We start from the raw sequence: 15,970 nt of genomic DNA, 5'->3' as shown, positions 1-15,970 counted from the left end.
TCTGCCAAATTAAATTGATATATATTTATGTACACACACACACACACACACACACACACACAACACACACACACACACACACACACACAAGGCTAACTACCATTTCCAACCTGGGCCCTGTGTTCCTTAATATGTTCCCATGTGTTTGTGTGTGAGTGACTGATGGGAACAACAGTCCTTGACATCGGTCCAGTATTAAGAGAGAAACGAGCTACGGTGTTAGTTAATAGAGTTATTGTCCAGCTTGTATTTACCTTCACTAAAGTGCTCGTTTTGCCGCTGACAGACTCAGATTATTATTCTAAATGTCTGACAACATCATGGAAAGGATTTCTAAGGAGATCGACCTGTCTGTTAAAGAGTGAGATCCTTTTTTTAAACATAACAACCGCCGCGAAATTGCGTTTACCGAACCCACCAGACATCATGTAAATAAAATAAAGATTTTAGCATCGTAAAAATACACTTCATTCAAAGTCGACAGAAACAAACTAAAACCACGAAAAGCCATTTTATGTCGTCTTTCCATTTTTCCAACCATCACAACTCTAGTTTTGGTTGAAATAAACACAGTTTACCAATTTACATGTGTAAATATGTTGGCTCTGTACATGTTAAAAGTCCTGTTTTTTTCAAATGGAGTCTGGTGGATTTAGAGCTAGCAACCTCAGAGCTGTTTCTGGTTTAACTGAAAGGTCTCGGCTTCCTTAGAAATCCTTTCCATAATGTTGTCAGACACTTAGAATAATAATCTGAGTCTGTCAGCAGCAATAACAGAACTTTTAGTGGCCGCTAACTGATGCTGAACATTAGGTTTCATTAGGGTTACATTACAGCCCGGTCTGCGGCCGCCGGTTACATCCTTCACGTCTAATTCTGGACCAGTTTAAAAGATCGTTGTCATTATCAGTCACTTACACACAAAAACATGGGAAAATAGGGTCCAGGTTTTAAAAAAAAACCGGAAGTTACCCTTTAACTCTTTCTTGAACACTTCTTAGAAGTAACACAGACAAAAACTAAGTTTAACACTTGGTGAGTAATTAATATACATAAGGATAAATTTGAGGCGTGAAGTATTCCTTTTTAACGTTATCCTCTATTACACAAGACAGCTGCGCCTGTAGATGCTCAGAGCTCATTATATTTACATCTTATCCTTCATATAGAATAAGATATACAGTATATTCTACAACTTAGGTTTGATATCTTAAATCTAATAAATGTATGATCTAATAGCTGCAAAATAAGATGTAGACAGAGTAATTGAATAGTGTGTGAGCGTATACAAGACAGCCAAGAAGTGTTGTGCAGAATCATGCATTTTCTTAAAACCCACTGCAGGTCTTGGACACACACACACACACACACACCACACAGCTTTGGCAGGAATTTCACTGAAACCTCTGCGGCTAACCTCCTGCGGCTACACACTCATTACCAGCGCTTTAATGACGAGGTACAACTCTGTGCGTGCGCGCACACACACACACACACACACACACACACACACACACACACACACACACACACACACACCACACACACACACACACACACACACCACACACACACACACACACACACACACACACACACACCACACAACACACCACTCTTTTTTCATTTAATATTTAAATATGGTAAGAAAATGGTTGATTGTGTAAACTTGGTTTAAGTTGTTTTTTTTTTAGAGTTGTTGGTCATTTGTAGTGTGTGTGTGTGTGTGGTGTGTGTGTGTGTGTGTGTGTGTTGTGTGTGTGTCTATGTTTTACCAGCCAACTGGGTTTTTAGAGCAGAGCGGGACTCAGAAAGAAGATGACTGGTCAGCAGCCAAACTTGTGGCTGGAGTCAATTAACTTACCAGCAGTCAAAATCTATCAGAATTTGGCTGAAGTCTGGTTGTAATTTTCCACCCTGATAGCAAACAGACTGAAGCCTTTAGTTCTTAAAGTTCCTGCACGGCATGTACAGAGAGAGTGCGCAGCAGGACATGCAGCAGGACATGTAGCAGGACATGTAGCAGGACATGTAGCAGGACATGTAGCAGGACATGCAGCAGGACATGCAGCAGGACATGTAGCAGGACATGCAGCAGGACATGCAACAGGACATGCAGCAGGACATGCAGCAGGACATGCAGCAGGAAATGTAGCAGGACATGTAGCAGGACATGCAGCAGGACATGTAGGACATGTAGCAGGACATGTAGCAGGACATGCAGCAGGACATGTAGCAGGACATGCAGCAGGACATGTAGCAGGACATGTAGCAGGACATGCAGCAGGACATGTAGCAGGACATATAGCAGGATATTTGGTGTGTGCGCTCCGCTTCCCGTCACCAAGGGCGCGTGCCAGTTGCTGACACGCTGTTGCATGTTTTCATAAAAAAAGGAGCTTTACACACATAATCAGAACTGAATACTTGATGACTGCAGTGTTATAGTTCATGTAGTCTTGATTTGGGTGTTTTACAGCGTTCATTTACAGGTCGTTAATTGTAAAACACCACAGCCAACTTTATTCAAATATAATTGAGAAAAAAAATGTAATTTTCCACAAAATAGTGGCTAGTGAAGATACTGATTGGCTAGTAGCTTTTGAAAACCCACTAGCCACATTGGCTGGTGAGCAAAAAGATTCATGTCAAGTCCAAACTGTAGGAACTGAAAATAGTTATGATGTGAAATGGTTACCATGTAAATATGTATGGCCTATATAGAAGCTTTTGGGAAGAAAAGCTTTTGGGTGAGGCAATTTTAGAACACAGGAACGTCAGCCTAGCAGAGTAAGACTGGGAGATAAGATAAGAAACTTGGGTGGGGGTTGCGACTATGACAGTGAATAAAAGCAGATAGTTCCCCTTTCCAATTTTGGTAAACATGCCAACACCCAGCCACAGCACAACAATGGTGAAGCATACAACTATATGTCTACACCCACATTATGTAAAACAACTATATGTCTACACCCACATTATGTAAAAACAACTTATATGTCTACACCCACATTATGTAAAACAACTATATGTCTACTCCCACATTATGTAAAAACAACTTATATGTCTACACCCACATTATGTAAAAACAACTTATATGTCTACACCCACATTATGTAAAACAACTATATGTCTACTCCCACATTATGTAAAATAACTATATGTCTACACCCATATTATGTAAAACAACTATATGTCTACACCCACAATATGTAAAACAACTATATGTCTACACCCACATTATGTAAAACAACTATATGTCTACACCCACATTATGTAAAAAGAACTATATGTCTACACCCACATTATGTAAAACAACTATATGTCTACACCCACATTATGTAAAAACAACTTTATGTCTCCACCCATTCATACAACTTCAATAAAAAGGCAGAACAAGGGGAAAGTTTTTGGGGAAAGACTGTTGAAAGTTCCAGGACTCTCCCCCCTTTGCAAAGTCTTAAAAGCAAGCCTGAGTCCAATAGTATTTTGACTTGAGGTGGTGGACCTAACACCAACCCCTATGAGACTTCTTCTATACTCAGACTGTGTTCCTGCCTGGGAGCGGCCGTTTGCTTGTACTCACTGCAGCTGAGCGTGGTGTCGGTCTGGGCCACGGTGGACGGGATGGTCCACTGGCTGTTGTCCCAGTCGATGACGTTCCCCACCACGTCGCAGCTCAACGCGTGGAGCTCCTGCACCGTCATGGCGTAGTTCCACAGCCGGAGGTTATAGATGTTCCCATCAAAGCTTTGCTGCCCTGGACACAAAACACAGCAGCGTTTCCTGTAGGATTTCTTTCTTTAGCGGTGGGGGCAGGTATGTCCGAACAACGAGCCCTGGGTATCCTGCTCTGCCTTTGAGAAAATGAAAGCTCAGATGGGCCGATCTGGAATCTTGCTCCTTATGAGGTCATAAGGGGCAAGGTTACCTCCCTTACTCTGCTTTGCCCATTCATGAGAATGTGGCCCACCCATGAGAGAGAGACGACATGGCTTTTAAACGAGCAGTTGGTCAAGGCCTCACCCCCAGCCTCCACCTTTCCCCCCCTCCTCCTCAAAAGCTACAAACTCAGAAATGGCACGACCTGGCAGTGCCCAGGAGATGAACTGGCATCACTCCAGATACCAGTCCACACTTCATACTTCGGTCCGTACTGGGACTTGGACCAGCGACCCTCCGGTACTAACCCAACTTCCTACGGACTGAACTACTGCCACCCTATACAGATGTGTCTAACGATTAAAATTTAAAAAAAAAACGTACCTCCTAACCGGAACTTTCCCCCGGCTGGTACAGAGTGTCCAGTAGAAGAAGAGCAGGTTTTGGCCCAGTAGTTCCTGTTGAAGTAGACCGCCACGCGGCCGTTGGAGGACGTCCAGAGCACGCAGAAAGGCTTCATGGTGGTGGTGAAGTCAGCGGAGGAGATGATGGGTCGTCGGAACCCCGATTTAAACATCAGTTCCTCCCGGACGGTCGGCCCCCAACTCAGCGCCACTTTGTTGCTTTTGTCGGGTAGGGAAGAGGCCCTCTTTCCATTTTTTGTAAAAAAGAAAGTTTTTTAAAGGCCTCCAAAGTAAAGGAAAAGTGTCCAAATTCAATTGTGTTTTCCCCACTTTTAAAGATTTGTTCAATAAAGAGATGTTTGGTGTTTGTTGGGGGTGTGTGTGTGTGGGGGGTTGTGTGTTTGTGTGTGTGGGTGTTGTGTTTTGTGTGTTGCGGGTGTGTGTGTCTGTACCGGGTTTCTGGGCGTGCGCGCTCCACCTAAAAGCAAATGGTGACTTTGAGCGTCGGTAGGGTAACGGAGTTGGCGATGGGTGCCCTGGCCGTTTCCGGATATGGCGACCTTTGGTTCCCCGCCACGGCAACTGAACGAAGAGGGAAACAGGAAGAAGAGCGGAAAAAAGAAGGGCACAAGACCGAAAAAGGAGGGGAGATAGTGGAAAAGAAGGACAGTTTTTAAAAAGTCGGCAAAGAATGACAAACAAAAAGGATAAGAATAAGAAAAAAAAAGGGGAGCGAAGAAAAATGAAAAAAAAAAAGAAAAGGCCGAAAGGGAAAAAAAAGGGCTGTAAAAACAGGGGTTTGGAATAAAGAAAGGAACAAAACAAAACGGAAAAAAGATAAAGGAAAAGAAGGAAACCCCAAAGCAACAAAAGGGAAAAAAATCAGACTTTTCCAAAAAACAAGAAACGCCTGGCGTAGTGTGTGTCCCTGTGTTTAAAAAGCATGGGGTTGTCCCTTGGGGGTAAACCATAGTGTTCGCCCGGGTTTTGTAACAAAACTATGGTTTCCCGGGTGTAAAAAAGCATGGGTGGTCCCCGTATTGTAAAAGCAATTGTTCCCCCGTGTGTTAACAACAAAATGTGTGTCCTGGTGGTAACAAGGGTTTGTGGTGCCCTGTGTGGTAAAAAGCATGTGTGTGTCCCTTTAACAACATAGTGTGGGCCCTATTGTTAACAGCATGGGTTTTTGGGCCCCCTTTGTGTAACAAGCATGGCGTGTCCCCCGGGGGGTTTTAACAGAAAATGTGTTCCCCCTGTGGTAACAACAAGTGTGGTCCCCTTTTGGTGTAACAAACATGTGGTGTCCCCGTATTGTAAAAAGATAGTGTGTTTTCCCTGTTTAACAAACAAGTGTTGTCCCTATTGTGAACAACATAGTTGTGTCCCTGGGGGTAACAAGCATGTGGTTCCCTGTTTTTGTTAACAACATAGGGTGTCCCTGTGTTGTAAAAACTAGTGTGGTCCCTGTTGTGTAAAAAGCTGTGTGTGTCCTGGTGTTTTAACTGCATATTGTGTCCCCGGTGTGTACGCTAGTGTTCCCCGTGGTGTAACATGCCATTGTGTTCCCGTTGGTAACTGCAGGCGTGCCCCGTGTGTGAACTGCATAGTGCGGCCTGTTGTTTTAACGCATGTGCGTGTCCCTGGTGTGTAACATTCATAGGGGTGTTTTCCCCGTGTGAACGCTTGGGGTTGTCCCCTTGTGTGTACATGCATATGTGTTCCCTGTGGTTAAAATGCGTGGTGTCCGTGGGAACATGCATAGTGTGTTGGGGGGAGGGGGAAAAAAAAATCTAAAACCGTGATTTGCACCAGAGTCATTTAGAAACTATCTGCTGGCTTGCACTTAAAATAAAAAATCGGGTCAGGCCAATACTGTGAAAGAGGGGGTGGGGGGTTTTAACTAACGGCGAGTTGCTGTTTCCCTGCTATTGAAAACAAAAAAGAGGGTGCTGTTTTTGGGAAAACAGCGGATTTGGGGAATGGGCTTTGGCCGCGATTTGGGAAAAGACTTGGGTTCAGTTCTTGAGAAAAGAACAATAAACGCACTAAAGTTTTTTGGGGGGTTCTGTTTGGTTGTAGGCTACCTTGGGCTGCAGGGGTTTTTGAAAGACAATTTTATCCCCCCCCTCGGATTGACCCGCCAATGGGGACCCCCAGCCCCAACTTTGGGATGGGGGTTTGGCTGGCGGTACCCTGACAGCTGAAGGGGTGAAATTCCTTCTTTTTAAAGGGTTTTTCAGAAACCCCGGACAGACCCTGAGAAAGAAAAAAGAGTCCCCTTTCAAATAAAAATGCCAAATGAACACAAAAAACCCTTTTTTTTGTTGCAGTTTTTTTGTCCTTTTTTGAAATGAGTTTGGTTTGTTTAAAAAGGACCAAGTGAAAAAACCTTGGGCCCTATTTAACGATCGGAGTGTGAAGCGCTGGTGCAGGTGCGTTTAGGGCGGTCCAAATCCACTTTTGCTAGTTTGACGGTGGAAAAAATAGGTCGGTGCGCCGGGTGCATGGTTCAAGAGGATTGTTCTTAGTGTCTTCATTAATCAGAGGTGTGTTCTGGGCGTAACATGCAATCAACCAATCAGAGGTCCTCTCCCATTCCCTTTAACAGCCAGGCACCTTTGGACCTCGGAGCATTGTTATGATGGAGGATTTACACCGTCAAGCATAGTGTGCGTCCCTAGTGTGCGTCCCTGTGTGTGTAACGTAAGCATAGTGTGCACCAGTCTAGGCACATTTTACTAATTCTCTGTTAAATAACAATACAATGCTGCGTTACTGACTTTAGAGGTTTTTATTAATCAATGGTCAATTGGTCAATAGCAATACGCCGAGAATGCACCTAAACACACCTCCCTGTAAGACCAGCACACCCAGAATGCACCTAAACACACCTCCCTGTACAACCAGCACGCCGATGGGCGCACAGTTGGGCGCAGGTGCATTTGCTATTTAGACGACGTGGGCACTGGACGGAAAATTAACAACTGCTTCTGTAAAAGACACTTGGGTCAGGATTTGCGCGGCCCTTAGTCTCACTGGTATCAGGTCTGTGATCTTTTGGAGGGTTGAACTGGACCAGGTGTGAAAACGCCCCTAAGATTACCAAATCTATACCCGGGATCAGTTTCAGGTTGATGAAATGATGTTATTGGCTAAATCTGAAGAACAGGACTCCACCGGCGTGCGCCTGAACCTACCGTGTCTGAAGCTAACACTGAACCCCTCTTCTGCACGCTGAAGTCGGAGGTAAGGGACAGCTCCATCACGTTTCCCGTGGAGTTCAGCGTCAGCCCGTTGGCCGTCAGGCCGCAGAACTTAACATCCGCGGTTCCTGTGTTCACCACCACCCAGTCGTAGATGCAGCCCCGCGCCTCCTCCAAGTCAAAGTCAAGGAAGGAGAGCTGGATGATGAAGCCGGCGGGGGCCTGCAGCGTCCACTTACACGTCAGCAAATTGGGGTATTTCTCGGGGTAGCAGGGCGATGTGAACTCCCCCTGGGCGTCCGTCAGCGTCGCGATACAGTTCGTGGAGCTGCAGCCCAGCACTGGAGGTGATGGTAGGATGATACATTCATGAACTTTAAAAAAAGAAAGGGGGAACAACCTCCACTGAAGCTCTTTAAGTGTAATATCACTCAGGAGACAAGGACACGAGGGGACAGGACAAAGAGGATAGGACCCATAAAAGGGAAGTAGACAAGGCCAAAGATCAGGGGTCTGCAACCTGCGGCTCCGAAATTATAGACCTTCTGGTTTCTGACTCCAGCCCCTCACCAGTGGCTCCCTGTGGCTTTGAATTATTTAGTTTTCATGCATTATTATTGAAGGCATGAAGTAATTCTTACATTCAGGCTACGAAACATTTCGGTCAACTAAAATATGCATCAAAGAGACAGAGCATCAGAAATAAGATCTGCTGTGTGCTGATACTACTACCAACAATGTAAAGAAGCCAGAACTTAAGTTGTTATAAGCTGCCGACCCGAAAAACTGAGCTTTCATGAAGAAGAAGAAACAGACGAGAATAATCAGCAGGGAGAATGTTACGTTTGCAGCAAATATTAAGTTACCAAGTCAAATATCCAAATGTCAGTTTTAGTCTAACTATACGGGCCCTTTATTTACAATCTAAAGGCACGGTGTGCATGGTCCTAAAGGGTTGTTCTTAGTGTCTTCATTAATCAGAGGTGTGTTCTGAGCGTAACATGCAATCAACCAATCAGAGGTCCTCTCCCATTCTCTCCCAACAGCCAGGCACCTTTGGACCTCGGAGCATTGTTATGATGGAGGATTTACACCGTCATATTTTATATGTAATCTTCTGCATGTGTGTGTAACAAGCACAGTGTGTGTCCCTGTGTGTGTAACAAGCATAGTGTGTGTCCCTGTGTGTGTGTAACAAGCATAGTGTGTGTCTTTGTGTGTGTAACAAGCATAGCGTGTGTGCTGTGCGCGAGCCTAGGAGCATTTTACTAATGTGCTGTTAACTGCGTTGGTCTTTGTGCCGCGTTGTGCCGGGTGCAAGATAAGGCCCAAAGTCCGTTAGTTAAGCTAACAACGTTGTGCATAACGTTAGCTGAGCGTCTCTCCATTCTCTCTGCTGAATCCTCACAGTCACAGTTCTGGGTTCTTTACGTTGTTGGTGGCAAATATCACCACACAGCAGCTTTTAGGCGTGTTTTACAATGGAGAGCGAAGAGTTGTTTTCCCCTGCGGTGGGGGCGGGACTTAAAATGCACTGTGTCTCTATAGCGTATAAAGGCTACGCCTGCAGCCCGGCGCCTTATCCTTTCGACGTTTGTCAAACCTCAATAGCGTTGTGGAGTTTCTATAGACTAGCTATGGTTACAAATCCAAAATTAAGTAATATTGAAAGACATTTCCAAAAAGTCTCCGGCTGGGGATGAAAGAGCTGCTGCAGAAAACAGCGGAGCAAATGTACATTAAGGAATGGACCAAATGGTCAAAAGACAAACATCACCTTATTAATAAATGCTCATTTAGATCTATAAGTAATGCTGGTATGATAACTTAGACTGAAATAGGCTGTGCGGGGCTAGTAGAGGCTGCCGACCCCTGATGACCCATCGAGGAAAGAAGCAAACAACTTCTGACGTTAGGAATCAGGAGGCGAGAGGGGAGGTGTCGAAAGAGACGGGCGAGTCGGCTGTGAAGTGCGTCCCGGGAGATTACCAGAGGGGAGGAAGACAAAACGCTTTCAAGGAGGTTACAAGGACCTTTAAGGATTCAAGGAGACAAACACCAAGACTTGTTTAAAAAGGGGACAAGGAGAGACATCACAAGAACAGAAGATTAGGAGAAAGAGATTTCTCTGTCCAGGAATCAGAAGGAAATAAATGGGACAAGACAAGTCGTGCAGTTAGCCAAAAGTTCAGCAGCCCAGAGATCAATCAATCAATCAATCGATCGATCAGTCGACTGAGAGCAGATTGATTGGTTAAGACCGAAGTGGAAATGTTCACTTTCCTCCGAGTTAGCATTGCACCAAACTCCTCCCAATCACCAGGCAACCACATCTTCAGGTTTTAGGTTTTAACAACACCATGCACATGCAGAAGAATCTTGCCAAAGTTAGATTTGGACAAAAAAAGTCACTTTTTTGAGGAAATATTGTGCAGTCTGATGCTATTTCTGTCAAATTTATATATCTATATAGATATATATATATATATATATATATATATATATATATGGATTTTTCTTTTCATATATTGGCAGATACATCAGAATATCAGATTTTTAAATAACCAAATATTTGCATCGGTATCAGCCTTAAAAATCTTTTATCAGTCGGGCTCTAGATAAGATAATAGTAGAGATGGTCCGATAGCATTTACTCTTTCCCGATACAGATTTAGATATCAATCCTGTAGGAGTGCGTTAAAAATAATGATATAAAACAGTCCTACATCACTAACCCATGGATCTGATATGATTGCTATCATTGTTAAAACTTGGCTTCCGTAAGGCATTATTGGTGTTATCAGAAAATTGTAGATATCCAGATGTGTGGGAATATTTGTTTTTCCAAATTTGCATTTGATTGCATCTCCAAGCTTTATTCCACAGTGTGTTTGTGGCCAGGTTGAAACTCCCTGATGCACTAACTTCAACCCCTAAGTGATTTGTTCTAGTGTGGTGTTGTGACCCAGAGGGAAGTTGTGACTCTGGCTAGTTCCCCGAGATCTGGTTCTCCTTTGAACCAGGACACTGGTCTTCTTCAGATTTACTGTCAGTGCCCATTTCGGACCGTACTGCTCTGGGATGGACAGGCTCTGTTGTAAACCCTTTCTTAAAGTCAAAACATGCAAATAATTTCCCGTTTTTAATTTTGGTGTAGTTTTTGATACGGGTGTGCAGAGTGTAAATGTGGTCTGACGTACGATATTTCGGTAAAAAGGTTAATTACGTTGTGCTTGGTAAGGAAGGACAGAATTCCTTCTCTCTCTGCCCTTATCCTTCTCTCTCCCTCCCCCTCTCTCTACCCATCTCACTCTCTCTTTCCCTCCCTCCCTCCACCCACACTCTCTCTCTCTCTCTCTTTCAACAATGGCCTCCGTTGATCTTCGTCTCGGCCTTCGCCGCGGCCCAAACCGCAGCCAACGCGCTGGATGTTAACCCCACACTCAATCATACAAAGCCAACTGGTCTCAACTTACTCGTGGGAATTTTAAAAACAAACTGTTGAAGTAGTTCAGACTGGTGCAAGTTCTCCCAAATCTCGGCAACAAACTCTGGAAAGTCTCTTCTCTTATTCCTGAGCAGCTATTGCCCCCTAAATAATAAAAATAACTCACAAATAATGGATTACAAGATCTGATAGCCAAAGATCCGCAGCTTTACATAAATGTCGTGTAAAGGTCTCACAACTTAATGCGTCACTCACACACTCTCGTCACAGCGTATGAAAAGCACATTACTCTCTCCGGAGGACTAACAACTTGGTTAGGCACATTTTCTGTAACGTTAAGCGTGGCCCAGTGTCGGTGGGTTTAGTTCGCAGGGGCCACAGCGGCAGGCTCCCCCCCCCCCCACTACTTTTGCCGAGACACTGCGCTGACAGCTCGCATATGGTCCGTCTGCTGAGACGTCTCCAGGTGTCCGTCTGCTGAGACGTCTCCTGGTGTCCGTCTGCTGAGACGTCTCCAGGTGTCCGTCTGCTGAGCCGTCTCCTGGTGTCCTTCTGCTGAGACGTCTCCTGGTGTCCTTCTGCTGAGCCGTCTCCTGGTGTCCGTCTGCTGAGACGTCTCCAGGTGTCCGTCTGCTGAGACGTCTCTCGGTGTCCGTCTGCTGAGACGTCTCCTGGTGTCCTTCTGCTGAGCCGTCTCCAGGTGTCCGTCTGCTGAGACGTCTCCAGGTGTCCGTCTGCTGAGCCGTCTCCTGGTGTCCGTCTGCTGAGCCGTCTCCTGGTGTCCGTCTGCTGAGCCGTCTCCTGGTGTCCTTCTGCTGAGACGTCTCCTGGTGTCCGTCTGCTGAGCCGTCTCCTGGATGTCTGTCTGCTGAGCCATCTCCTGGTGTCTGTCTGCTGAGACGTCTCCTGGTGTCCGCTGCTCGGCGGGGACTGAAGCAGATGGACCGTAGGCTCCCGCTGAGTTGGAAGGGGCAGTACGGAGGAGAGTAACCCGATCTTACCCCGGTGTAGGCGCACTTACCCCCCAGTTACTAAAAGAGTTCTCCAGGACTGTAAACCGGGGTATTGTCTTAACCCGGATATAATCCGGTTGGAAACTGCGGGACATGATCCCCGCTCTCCTGCTGAAAGTCCTGTGTTGTCTGTATGCGTTTTGAGTTATCCGCGTGTTTGAACACGTGTGTTATAACAATTTTTTTTAGTTTTATTCCCAATGTGCATATATTTAAAATGATTTGTTCTTACATTCTATTGTATTATTAGATCAGATTAGATTAGATAATACTTTATTCATCCCACAACGGGGAAATTTCCGGCAGCAGCATTTTCTTCAATAACAGCAAAAAAACAAAAACACACAAACAAGTAAACACACAAGAAATACAGGCAAAACAATAGACAATGATTATATGGTAGACTAAAAGTAATCAAAATGGCGTCAAATAAAGGTATTTTAAAGTGCGGTTGCCATGATAGAAGAAATAATATTGCGGTGTAAGTGACGTTAAAATTCAATTGAATGTGTAATTAGTGCAATTATTTTATGTATATTCTTTATGTGTGCTATGTGTCTGATAGTTTGCTGCTGCAACACTGGAATTTCCCATTTTTTGGGGATCAATAAAAATCGATTGAATCTATGTCTACGCTGTACACAGCGGACGCAAACACACACACGCCGCTTCTCATGTTATCGCAAGAAGAGCGATAAGCGACGGTTGGGTTCAGGAAAAGTGACGCAATCCCTGGTCTCCTTGGTGAGAGAAAACCGCCGACTTAACCCGAATATAATCGTTTTTTAAACTGCATGTAACACACACAAACTCACACACACACACACACACACACACACACACACACACACACACACACACACACACACACACACACACACACACACACACACACACACACAAGATATCAAATCCTCTACATTCAAGTCAGAAACCCATTTCCTCCTGAGTGTGTGTGTGTGTGTGTGTGTGTGTGTGTGTGTGTGTGTGTGTGTGTGTGTGTGTGTGTGTGTGTGTCTAAACCTTTTCCAGCCTTTAAGGTTGTTCAGCATGAATCTTAGGAACATTTAAATGCACACATCAAAAAGCACCAAAACTCCTTTTTCCCCCACTAATGGAAAAACTAGAAGCAGCCTCACCACACACACACACACACACACACACACACACACACACACACACACACACACACACACACACACACACACACACACACACACACACACACACACACACACACACACACACCACACACACACACACACAGCTGCTTATTCTACAAGCTGAATGAAATCAGTGGATCAGGAGAGATACAGAAGTTCTACACTCCCCAAGAGAGAGGTTGGGTGTGTGCGGTTTGTGTGTGTGTGTGTGTGTGTGTGTGTGTGTGTGTGTGTGTGTGTGTGTGTGAGAGAGAGAGTGAGTGAGTGTTGGAAACCACACTATTCAAAAAAACTCCCAAAAGCCTTAAAAGCTGTGTCTCAAGTTCCTGGCAGCACAAATCTCACGTTTCTCTTTCTCCTCTGGGCTCTGGAAGCGAACAGACCAATTCTACTTACAGTGTTAGTCCGAAGCAGAGCTGCAACTGACGATTATGTTCTGGATGAATGGATTAGTTGTTTGGTTTCTAAAATGTCAGAAAATGATGAAAATGTGGATCAGTGTTTCCCAAAAAGCCCAAGATGACGTCTTCAAATGTCTTGTTTTGTCCACAACTCAAAGATATTCAGTTTACTGTCCCAGAGGAGAGCAGAAATTCATCAGACTTCATCTTTTTATCCGACACTAAAGGCCAAACTAGGGCTGGACGACGGGGAGGAAATCACATATCACGATATTCTTGACCAAATACCTCGATTCACTGTTGATATTGCGGCGATATTCTAGGATTCTAGGGTTGACGATTGGACAATTGCGAGGAAAAGGCAAATAATAGAACAGCAAGAGCAGTCTGGTAAGTTCAGAAAAGTACATTTACAAAAGCACTCTACAGTAATGCAGCCTTTAAAACCTGGAAAAGACACTTATGTCATATCACAATATTATGATATCCAAAATCTAAAGACAATATCTAGTCTCATATCACGATATGGATATAATATCGATGTATTGTCCAGGCTTGTAGGCCGGAGTTGTATAAAAAGGGAGTTACTGTGCATGGGGCTAAACGAGACCTGGATCTTGTTCCCAACACGTCCTGCTGCTGCCGGCTACGACGCTCTCCCCTGTAGAACATCTGTCCTGCGTTACATCTGTAATCGTATTCTCAATTCACCCTGTTCACGATTTAATATTTAAATAACTTTGATTTTTAAAAAAAGACTTTGTTTCTCATTTAATTTTACGAGCCGACAGCATCACAAACGCTACTTTCTTCTGTGAATTAGGTTTTAAATGCTCAATGGTGTTTTTTAAGATTTTAAGATTATAATTCAACAATGCACTACAATATGCTATGTCAAATTTGGTAAGTATCTGCCATGGGGGGGGGGGGGGGGGGGGGGGGGCTATAATCAACGATTGTGTTTTGTCCGATAACTCAATACATTGAGTTATCAAAGATTGTTCATTAGCACTTTTGTCGACGTAGGTCGGTTTTGGATTTCTTGATCAATGAATTAAAGATGCTCTAGACAACGTCCAGTTCTTGTTGATGTGTTGTCAAAAAATGTGAAAGCCAGCTCGCCCTTCCCTTCTCCTTTTCATCTTGTCTCCTTCCCCTCGCTTCCATGCACTACCCCCCCAAATCCTTTATTCTCAATTATTGGTTGGAAGACTATTATGTGTTGTGGTGCAGGTTGGTCCGGTTCATTTTTGTTGTTGTTTGTGGAGCCTGGGCTGTCTACAAGGATTGCAGTTGTTTTTTTTACAGGCAGCTGGCAGATAATGAGATATTTGCTGTATGTGACAAAACATGCTGTAGCCTAAAAAAACCAAGACATTGCTTTGAGCACCGTTGATGGGATATTTGCACTGGTAATGTACTTTAGACCTTATAGCTCACACCTCTCACTATTTCCTGATGTTTGCCTCCCCACGTTACGCTTCGGGTTCCGCTTTCGCGTGCTCTGCCAGTTTGGCTGTGTCGACTCGCGTCGGGATGACTGGCGCGATGAGGCTTGGAGAGAGGGAGGATAGAGGGAGGAGAGAGGGAGGAGAAAGGGAGAAGCCCTTACACTGGCAATCACATCATAGCCACGCCCTAAAACACCCTCTGCTTTATCGCCAATTTCAAAATCAAGAAATCAAGATCATTCTGTGTTGCAGACGACTTAAAACTAGCGATTGAGACGACAACCACATTATAAAAATGTTTACTGAGGTAATAAATCAAGTGAGAAGTGGAACACTTTCTCAGACTTCTACAGAAACCGACCTCCTTTTGCAACCGCACGTGTCGCCCTCTGCTGGACATCAGACAGGGTGCCGGTTTAAGGCTCTTCTGCAGTTGCAGCACTTTGCCGAACAGGATGTGCTGTCCATTAATATTTACAGTTCATACGACCATAATGCATTGTGGTATACAAGAGTAACATTTAAGGCACATCGTGTGTACGCTCAGATTAGCTGTGCATTGTGGGTATTTCATAGTGGACTATATAGTGAATTAATGAAAATTTGCGGACAGTTCAAACACCGCTACAAAGTATAGTAAATATATAAATAAAGTGTAAATTACATTATTATAGTGCACTATTCCCGTGATAGGGAACAGTTTCCAATACAGCTCATGTAATGTAACTGTTCTCTTTGGCCTCAAATAATAAGTTAAGTCTTAAAATAGTACTCCGTCACTGTCAGCTTCAGGTTAAAGCAGATGACATTTCTCTGTGCAGATAGTACACCGCGGTGGGATTGTTAAAGCGTGGCGAGGAAGTCCACGGATGCAAATATGACTGATATTCAAATGTGTAAAACAGCCGAGAGATCGGACAGATTGCTCAATTACCCACAACTCACCATGGCTCTATATACATCTTTATTTTTACTATCTGTATTTATATTTTTCCATTACGAGTA

General features: G+C 44.3%; 1 protein-coding gene across 1 annotated transcript in view; it reads right to left on the bottom strand.

Moving 5' to 3' along the window:
- adgrg6 (adhesion G protein-coupled receptor G6) overlaps positions 1 to 15,970 on the bottom strand; it is a 99,271-nt gene that overhangs the window by 65,737 nt on the left and 17,564 nt on the right. Inside the window, 5 exon segments of the mRNA XM_032543622.1 lie at positions 3,587 to 3,760; positions 4,267 to 4,529; positions 4,739 to 4,868; positions 7,484 to 7,510; positions 7,513 to 7,830. Coding sequence (XP_032399513.1) covers positions 3,587 to 3,760; positions 4,267 to 4,529; positions 4,739 to 4,868; positions 7,484 to 7,510; positions 7,513 to 7,830 — 912 coding nt within the window.

Source organism: Etheostoma spectabile, chromosome 18, assembly GCF_008692095.1.
Source record: "Etheostoma spectabile isolate EspeVRDwgs_2016 chromosome 18, UIUC_Espe_1.0, whole genome shotgun sequence".
In the NCBI taxonomy this organism is placed as follows: Eukaryota; Metazoa; Chordata; class Actinopteri; order Perciformes; family Percidae; genus Etheostoma; species Etheostoma spectabile.
Note: the sequence above shows the minus strand (reverse complement) of the source record. Positions and strands in the feature narration are given on the sequence as shown.